At 50.0% G+C, this 9,954-nt stretch overlaps 1 protein-coding gene across 1 annotated transcript in view; it reads left to right on the plus strand.

Moving 5' to 3' along the window:
- Positions 1-5,119, plus strand: part of HTRA1 (HtrA serine peptidase 1) — a gene marked incomplete at its 5' end in the record, with an annotated part of 63,374 nt that extends 58,255 nt beyond the window's left edge. The window contains 4 exons of the mRNA XM_079696922.1: positions 797-911; positions 1,520-1,577; positions 2,997-3,092; positions 4,407-5,119. Coding sequence (XP_079553048.1) covers positions 797-911; positions 1,520-1,577; positions 2,997-3,092; positions 4,407-4,575 — 438 coding nt within the window. The 3' untranslated portion in view covers positions 4,576-5,119. The remainder of the gene's footprint in view (positions 1-796; positions 912-1,519; positions 1,578-2,996; positions 3,093-4,406) is intronic.
- Positions 5,120-9,954: the final 4,835 nt, after the last annotated feature.

The following is a 9,954-nucleotide window of genomic DNA, read 5'->3' on the forward strand; positions in this document are numbered from 1 at the left end:
TGAGTCGGGGACTGAATTCTCAGCGCTACGGGAAATGTGCTAGAAGTGACTTAAACTGTCCTGGCAGTTTTCCCTTCTAAGTCCGAGTTGAACGACCCTTTAACAGTAGTGTTCAGAATAATGGTTGGATGGTGTGAGGCAAGACCGTTATACCAGGATTATTTCCTATGGTGTGGCGTTCACTGAACTGTGAATTTATCTTGAATTGAAGCACACCCTGTAGACTGGCTTCCTCCATGACTTAAAGCTAGTCTGTGACAAGCAGAGGCAGTGAGATGCGATTGTGAGCCCTCTGCCCGCCCCGAGTGCCCCGGCGTCTGCTCGGAGGTGAGGCTTTGTTTTCCTGATGATGAAGTCTGTCTGCCCTAAGTGCTAAGGTTGTTTCTCCCTGACGTCAGCAGAGGAACCTTAAGATCACTGGAAATGGGGGAAGCAGGAAGGTTTGGACAGCCATCTAAAGGACTCTGGGGCTTTTGGAAATGTATCCATGCCAAAGGAGCAAATGTGCATTTTGAAACTGTCTCTTGTGTCTGTTGCTGTGCTTTCGGCGTGGTGATCACTCAGCTCTGAGTCGAGTGGGTGTCGATTCTTCCGTTGCTGAGATTGGCTTACGCTGCCCAAGTAAGGCCTTTCCCTCTACGACCCAGGAGCCCCCTCCCTCCAGCTCCCCCCACCTCACACATTTCTCTGAAGAAGCTCCAAGGCTCCTTTCTTGCAAATTCTCTGCTCTCTATTGGTGCATATCTTCAGGTGAACCTTCATGGATTCAGTAAGCTGTTTCCATCTTGCTTTTCAGGATGGTGAAGTGATTGGAATTAACACACTGAAAGTGACAGCTGGTATCTCCTTTGCAATTCCATCTGATAAGATTAAAAAGTTCCTAACGGAATCCCACGACCGACAAGCCAAAGGTAGAGCAAGGCCCAGGCAGCCCTTGGGAGATTTAGGCCTGGGGTGCCCCACGGGGACTTGGGTCAGGGAAAACGACACCCTGAAGGTCAGAAGGGAAAGGAACGCACGCTATTAAGCCTGTGGTATTAGGTCATAGGTGTTGGACTATTTTCGACCTATGATCATGAATGTGTCATATGGTTCAATCGGGTATGTACCAGGCATGATCCTGGGTGATTTCTGTACATCATTTCACTTCATTATTCATTATGTCATTTAATTCCTTTGCTTGATCAGGTGGGAATTATTAGTCCCATCTTACTGATGAGAAAACTGAGATTCACGGAGCTCATTCATTCCACAAATGTTTATTGAACCTTCTGCTCGAGTCTGGCTGGGGGTTTGAGGCTCAACAGGATCCCTTGCAGGTGTGATGTTTACCTTCTACCTGGGGAAGAGAGGAGGCAGGCTAGGATCCCAGTCAGGATTTGAACCACAAGCCGAGCGCATCCCCCTATGGTCCTGACTCTACACAGCAAACTGGGGGATTGAACCCCATGGCTCGTGGTGTACCCGGCACAGCCGCCAACTGGGCTGACCTTCTGTTGTCCTTTTGTTGTCACACCAGGCAAAGCCATCACCAAGAAGAAGTATATTGGCATCCGAATGATGTCACTGACATCCAGGTGGGTAACAGGATGTCTGTGTCTGTCTGTGTCTTAAATTTAAAACAAACCTGAACTTCAGAAGACTCTCATTGGCACCCCTAAAAGGGAAACCTTACTCTGCTTCAAGACAGCTCAGTTTCTGGTTAAAGTTAAGTAACATGAGGAAAGAGAGAAGGGCCATTAGCCTTAGCCTCTTGTTTTATCCTTCATGGTTGTTTCTGGGTTCTGAGCAGGTCCTTCCTTCTGGAAGATTCCATTCGTCTTTGAAGGCAGGCCTGAAGAGCCGGGGTGTTCGTCACTCCCCCATGCCTTCCTTTCACCACTTGCTTTGTTGAAACTCACATTCCAGGAGTGCCCCAAACACCTCCCTCAGCCCCAGAGCGCCCTGCCTTTCCTTAGTTCTGCCTCCTGTGGCCTGAGGCTCCTGGAATGCCAGTCAGGCCCAGCATGACAGATGGGCTTGTTTTTCCCAAGCTGGTGGAAGTTATGGTATGTGCCTGCCAGACTCATAACATACTGGCATTTAAAACTTGATGAAAAAATCTGGTGTAATCGTAGGAGTCCTGGTACCTAAGGGCTCGGTTGAAACTCTTGTAGGTGAAGTTGGCAAAGAGCAGAACATATTGATATAAATATTAATATATTAATTATTGTAGTTAATTAGCTATTAATTGTGAACACACGACTATAGTTTAGACACATGTAATAAATGGTGGTACCTTTCTCAGCTGGCTTGCCAAGACTAAAATGTGCATCAGGTCTTGTTTGGGAACTCTGAGAGATGAAGGCATAAGGAAGGAATATGGGCCCTGGGGTCCAGCTTCCTGAGTTCTTGTCCCAGCTCTACTGTTTCCTGGTTTGTGACCTTGGGATGACTTGACCCCTGAGTGCCTCAATGTCCTCCTCTCCGGAATGAGGATAACTGTGCAGGCATGTTGGTATGTGGTGAAGACTGAGTGATTTCATGCGTATCAAAGCTTGGATGAATGGGTGGTGGCAGTGGTCACTAGCCACGGCGACCCCGCCCACTATTTATCACGTGCTTGGCACTGGGCCAGGTGCTGGACCTAGATGGTCTCATTGGGTCCTCACGACAACCCCATGTCGTTATCCCTATTTTACAGGTGAGAAAACTAAGGCACAGAGAGGTTAAGCACCTGCCCAAGATCACACAGTCAGGAAGCGGCAGAGCTGGGGCTCCAAAGCAGGCCAACCATGATATTGTACTGACTCCTTAAGTGGTAGCTACTATCAATTAATAATAATAATGATAAAACACTTCCCTTGCTGTTATCCAGTAACTCTAGGAAATAGGCAATTTGAAGCAGAATCAAAATCCCTGGAGGAGTTTTACGTTAGAATCAGGGAAGGAGGAGAAGCCGGGCAGGAGCCCCGTTGTTACTTAACATTAATACAGGTGTTCTTTGTCCTGAGCAGCAAAGCCAAAGAGCTGAAGGATCGCCACCGAGACTTCCCAGATGTGCTTTCAGGAGCGTATATTATCGAAGTAATTCCTGATACCCCCGCAGAAGCGTGAGTTAGAATTATTTTCCCTTTTCCTAATATCCTTGTGTTTCCTGAAGGTAGGGGGCAGGGGGCAGGGGGCTGTTCTTTTCGTATCAGCTCAGGTGATTGTGAGAATCCTTGACAAAATGGTCGGACGTCCTTGGTCGACCCTGCCAGTCAGGACTTCCAGCCTGGTTCAGCTCAGGACTCATCAGCAAAAGGTTGCTTCCGATCTTCAAAAGTCCTCTTGAGGATGGGTATCAGATGGAAGGAGTGATATCGGACTTGTTATGAGTCTCCAGAACAGGCCTGGCTGGGGAAAGAGGCTTGAAGGAGCAACGTCCCAGAGACCTCAAGCAGTGGTCCTGTCCTAGGCTGCTGGATGCGTCTCCTCCTGAAGCCTTCGCTAATTATGTCTGTTATCAATCAGGCCATACTTATCCACACCTCTAGAAAAATAACCCAGGGAACGTCAAAATAATGTGAAAAGAAGTAGGTCAACTAACAATCAGGGTCTGTTACCTGTATCAGTGAAATATCCAGAGAGAGGTGCTAGACCAGGGAGGGGCCAGCAAACGGTTTCCTGGGAACCAGATCTGGAAGAATCGATTTTGCATTTTTAAGTGGTTGAAAAAATTTAAATGAGAACAGTATTTTAGGACACATGAAAGTGATGTGAAATTCAAATTCCAGTGTTATGTAAATGAAGTTTTACTGGGTCACGGCCACGCCCAATAGATTATATATTGTCTGTGGTGGCTTTTGGACTACCACGGCGGAGTTGAGTTGTGATGGAGACCATCTGGCCTGCAAAGCCTAATATATTTCCTATCTGGCCGTGTACAGAAAAAGTTCGCTGACTCCTGTGCTAGACCATTAAGAACCATAACCGCTTATCGGACGCTGTCATCCAGAAGAGCTACAGTCCCAGCAACAGCACAAAGCAGGTGTCTCACAGTAGAGCCATCAACTCATCCCCGTAGGAGCTGCTCTCTGAGTTGTAACACCCATTACAAGCAAGTTGGCCACGGTCCTGGTACATGGTAGATGGTACATCCTCATCTCCTGTGGGGTCCATCTATGATAAGATCATACAAGCGCTGGTAGGCATTTCTACAATGGACATGATTGATGATGTGGCCTAAAAACCTCAAAAGGAAATAATGCAACCCATTGGTGGTTTAAGCCAGTCTCACATAAGTTAACTATTACCCCACCCTGTTTGCTCTGGGCTTTGAGGTCCTAAACTGTGCCTCTGTCGATGTAAAGTTGATCACCTTTCGTGGCAGTTAGACCAGGAGGAGTGGAAACATTACAATTGCGTTTCCCTTTGTGTTGCAGCGGTGGGCTCAAGGAAAATGACGTCATCATTAGCATCAATGGACAGTCAGTGGTCTCCGCCAACGACGTCAGCGACGTCATTAAGAAGGAAAGCACCCTGAACATGGTTGTCCGCAGGGGCAATGAAGACATTATGATCACCGTGATTCCCGAAGAAATCGACCCGTAGGCAGAGGCATGAGCTGGACTTCATGTTTCCCTCAAAGACTCTCCAGTGGACGATGCATGATGACTCTGGGCTGGTGGCATTGGATGCCCAAGACTTTTGACCGCCATGTTGCTTGTTCAGCAGAAACACTGGCCAGCAGAATCCTTCTTGATAGGTCGTAGGCAAACCCAGTGTAATGTTGTAAACCCGCAGGCAGAAGCTCGCCCTTCTGTATCGTATGTATGCAGCGTGCTTTTTCTTGCCAGCTTGGACTGCTCCTGCTTGGACAGTCAACGTTTGTCTCCTTCTTTAACCGACTCATCCTCTTAGTCCAGCTAAGGCTGTTGCTATAACGCGTAGGTAAGAGGAAGGTCCCATGGGAGCCAGGATGGTACCGGGCGTGTTTATGCTTTCCTCCGAGTCAGCATCCAGAGGAGGGAGATGCCGAGACCACGGGAGGGTGAACGCTGGCTTCCAAAATGGCCAAAGTTGCCTCTTTTAGGAACCTCTCCAGAACTGGGAACACAGTGACTTGGAGTTTGAGCTATTAAAATACTTCTTCATACTTTGCTTCCTGGTGTCCTTCTTTGCTGGGAATGGCTGGAGTCTCTTTGAATTAATTATAATGTCAACGGCCTGCTCATTACACCACGTTGTCCGTGCGGGTTGAGCTTGAGGTCGCACCACTTATTTCAAAATCATCCCGGGGGGTTACCAGTGCTGTGAACACTGCGCCTGGCCACCCTGGCTTCATGAAAGAGGCCTGAGGTCAGTTGCCCTTGAACCTGGAGCTTTTCAAACTAAAGAGAGGCTGTTAACTCCACACATCGTGCAATAAGTCAGCAAAGATTTTCTGGACCTCTGCTGTGTGCCAGGCAAGGCACAGGGCCAAGGGTAGAGGGGTGAATTCAGAGTGGGACCCCAGAGCTTCTGTTGAGAAACTAGGTCTCTTTCTGAAAGGGAGATGGTTCAGGAGACCAGGATGAGACCCAAGAACAGTCCTGAGTCTTTAGAAGGCACAGGTTGAAGCTGATTCCAGCTGTCTGGGGCTCTGAAATAGATCTTAAACCTTGTGGGGTTTGGAGCAGGGATCCCCTTGATGTGTCCTTGAACAGATGCTGCCTTAAGCAGCTTTGGGCACTTTTAGCTCCATGAAAGCTTCCAGGAGTTTGGGAAGCTGGACCCATGAATATGGCGGCCAAGCTTTAGCTTGGAAGTTCGCACAGGCCTGAGTGCCTGCGGGGAAGCGCCCACCACAGAGGACCCTGCTTACATCCAGAGCAGAGCCTGAAGGATTTCTAAGTGTCAGCAGTCAAGAGGGGGGCCTCAGACAGGAGGGAGGTTCAGTTCTGTAGACTGAGAGCTTAATCCATCCTCGACCACGAGATCTCTATGAGCAATTCATAACTGGAGAGGCTGTGGAAGGTGAAAGGCCGCAGCGAAATGGAGGCGCAGCAAAGCCAAGCCCTCATCGGTATTGATGCTCAGCAGCCGAGCAGCTTGTGCTCTGTTGAGCGCAGTGTGTCCCTCTGCTCTGTGCTTAGATGACCTTGTAGAGTCAGGAAGGAGCCAGTAAACGCTTTCCCTCCTGGCATGGGTTTTGTGTTCCCTCCCTCCTCATTAAAGGTGACTCAGAGAATGGCCTGTGGCTTCAGGGGTTCATCCTCAGATGTTTTGCCTGTAGGCCTGCTCCTCTGGTGGTCTCCGGGGCCGTTGCTACCACAGGTGGGGAGGACGTGCTGGGTGGCATTGAGGTCAGCACCCGCCCGGCCCCCAGCCCATCTATCTTCGGCCTGTCGTCCACTCGGGAGATGACAGATGGTTCCTCTGGAAGGAATCGGCCTGGCAACTGATGGTCCTGAATTGTCTGTAAACACTCAGCAGTATCTCCCGAAGATCCACAGGGCTCTGGGTGGGGTTGGAGTTTTGCCTGCATATGTTTGGTTTGTAGGCCTACATACAAGGCTGCAGAAAGGACCGCTCAGCATGCTGTAGGCACATGATGTGTCTGGTCACAAGGCTGCACTGGCCTGTGGGGCCCTGTGTCCCGTGGGAGCTGCTCATCCTAGCACACCATACTCATCCTTTAAGCTTTCACAAGACTTCTCAGAACAGATATTTCTTTTCCTTCCTTTGGGCTGTGGTGGAGGTTTTTGCAGCCTGAATTAGCCTTAAAACCTGGGCGGCAGAGCTGAGTTGAAAGCATGGCTTTCGAAGTTAGATGGACTCGGGTTCACTCTACTGTTTACATTGTACTGGCTGTGTGACATTTGAAGAGTTACTTAACCACTCTGTGCCTGTTTCCCATCTGTAAGATGGGGATAATAATAATACTTCCTATGGCTGTTGTGGGGATTAAATGAAGTAATACATGGCACACGGTAAGCACTCAATAAATACTAGCGACGTATATGTTAACTGTCTTTGAGCCTCAGTTTCCCCCTGTGTAAAATGTGGAACAATAATAATGTCCCCCTTGTACTGGAGTTGTGAGGGTTAACCGTGATGGCACGTGCCACTAGGTCAGTACAGCTGCTAGTGTTTTTGTTGTTATTAGCCTTCCATTGTTCCGGTCTTTAATGACACTCACAGTAGCAGACGTCTGTTGGATGCTTGCTGTGTAACAGACACCATGCTGAGCATCTTACATTTATTAGCTAGTAGTTCAGTCCTCGGATCAGCCCTGAGGTGGATGCCACATTTATCCCCTTTGACAGGTAAAGAAATGGCTCTTCAGAAATTAGGCATCTTGATCAAGCCACAGAGCTAATAAGCAGGAGCTGTGATTTAAGCCCAGGAGCTCTGAGTTCATGGCTTTGGTACGGTGCCACCCGGCCCATCTTTACCTTCTTAGGACCAAGCCTTCTGGTCTCTTCATCTCTGTGTAGCCTAGGTCCATCACCACTTCTAGAAGGTGGTCATGGGGCGTGCGGACTCAGCCCCCTGCGGGGTTGGTGACTCATCCTGGCCCTTTCAGGACTCTCAGCAGCCCCACTGGCTGGTAGGTCAGCAGCTGCCCCTCTTCTCTGTCTCTGGCAAAGCTTCCTCCGCTCACCCACGCATCTTCCAATCTCGGCCCCCCGGCTCCAGTTCTCTGCTTCCAGCTTTTGCGAAACGTCAAGTGACGCTGCCAAACACGGGCTGGATTTCGCCAGCACATTTGCGTCAGTTGCCGGTCCCCATCCAGCCCTGCGGGATGCTTTACGAGATGCTCTGGCCAGGAGAGGCTCTGAGCGCAAGAGTTCCTCTGCTGTGCTTCCCGGGCCCAGCTGAGTGGGTGTCACGCCAGCAGCTCTGTACAGGGTCATGCTCTTGTCTGTGTGAACATTTGGAAGAATGCCCACGTCTGGTGGACGGGGTGACGGGCAGCGTGTGTCTACGAGAACTCGCTCAGCACTTGTCTCCACCTGGTTAATGCTTCAGACAGGCCCGAGCCTCCGACGGTGGTGCTTTGATTGGCCGGCGAGGGTGCTGGGCCCATTTTGGTAAATGCCACTCAAGTCAGGGCCGCGCTCGCTGAGGTTGTGCGGAAGGGGGCCCGTGTCTGGGCGAGTGGGCCGGTGCGGGTTCCGGGTTATGACGAAAGCTGCCTTCTCCTCTGAAGGTGGTTATAGGTAGGTCAGGGGTATGGCAGCACCAGGGTGGCTTTTTTTTTTTTTTTTTTTTTTTTGTTTTTGCGGTACGCGGGCCTCTCACTGTTGTGGCCTCTCCCGTTGCGGAGCACAGGCTCCGGACGCGCAGGCTCAGCGGCCATGGCTCACGGGCCCAGACGCTCCACGGCACGTGGGATCTTCCCGGACGGGGTACAAACCCGTGTCCCCTGCATCGGCAGGCGGACTCTCAACCACTGCGCCACCAGGGAAGCCCCCTGCCAGGGTGGCTTTGTGCCACGACGGCAAATAGATTGCTACTGGGTCCTCCGGGCTGAGCCGGTTGTAAGACTCAGCGCAAAGGTGTTTTAAAAAAGAACTGATGTTGGGGGTTCACTCTGAGCCATTCTGATGATGTAACTGACAGGCGGGCCGCAGCGGGCGGCCTGCTCTCACACTGCCCCTCCCCTCTGGAACGTTTCCTCTTCCCCACTGCCTGTCCACCTGGCTGCCGCGTCTCACCCGCTCCACAGTGCTTCCTGTAGCTCTCCAGAGCCATGTTCACATGCCACTGCCCACTTCTCCTGCAGGGACCCCACGTGCTTCTAAAGAACTGTCACCAGAATTGGCCTATGGGATGTGACTGTTGGCTACCTGGATATGAGCGGACCATCAGGATACTCACTTGAAAAGCCAGCCCTGTTTTGAAACAAGTGTTATTGATGACACTTCTGAGCATGTGTCCCCCCACACCCCCACGATGCACTGAGCCACAGCTCACAGGAAGGAGTCTGCCTGCCAAGCACAAGGCCCGTTCCTGGAATCAAACAGTGCCTGCATGTTGGAAGCCCACATCAGAAGGGCCACGGTCTTTGCAAGAGACCTTGGGCCTGGCTACCTGGGCCTCCAAACTCATCTGTGTCCTGCTTCTGGGGCCCAGCTGGGCTGACTCGCTGCTGTCCGCGCTGGCTCCCACCCGGAGCCAATGGTCCTCTGGCGTTTCCATCAAAATGTGGGTGGTGCATATGCAGAGAGCAGAGGCCTTCCTGCCATTAGGCAGTTGTTTTATTGAGAACTTTATAAGTTGCCTCCGTGTGGTGCCTGCCAAGAATCAGCAAACGTCAAATGAAATAAACACTAACAAATGCATTATTAGTTAAAAAAATAAAAATGAAAAGTGGTTCAGATGCTTTATGATAATAACATTCTGTTACATGTGTCTCACTGGGTCAGGTAAGCTTTTGTACATGAACTGCCTGATCCTCTTTCACCCCATCTCCTCTTCCTCCTCCACCACCATTGTAGGATCCCCATTTTACTGATGAGGATAGTGAGGCACAGAGCAGTTAAGTAACCAGCCTGAAGTCACACAGCAAGAAGGAAGGTAAACTTGCTTCATTGGAACTCAAGTGCCTGGCTTCAAGCCCTCTCTCTCTTTTTTTTTTTTTTAACATCTTTATTGGAGTATAATTGCTTTACAATGGTGTGTTAGTTTCTGCTTTATAACAAAGTGAATCAGTTATACATATGCTTATGTCCCCATATCTCTTCCCTCTTGCGTCTCCCTCCCTTCCACCCTCCCTATCCTACCCCTCTAAGTGGTCACAAAGCACCGAGCTGATTTCCCTGTGTTATGCAGCAGCTTCCCACTCGCTATCTATTTTACATTTGGTAGTGTATATATGTCCATGCCACTCTCTCACTTTGTCCCAGCTTACCCTTCCCCCACCCCATATCCTCAAGTCCATTTTCTAGTAGGTCTGCGTCTTTATTCCCGTCTTGCCCCGAGGTTCTTCATGACCTTTTTTTT

Source organism: Hyperoodon ampullatus (genome assembly GCF_949752795.1).
Source record: "Hyperoodon ampullatus genome assembly, chromosome: 1".
NCBI lineage: Eukaryota > Metazoa > Chordata > Mammalia > Artiodactyla > Ziphiidae > Hyperoodon > Hyperoodon ampullatus.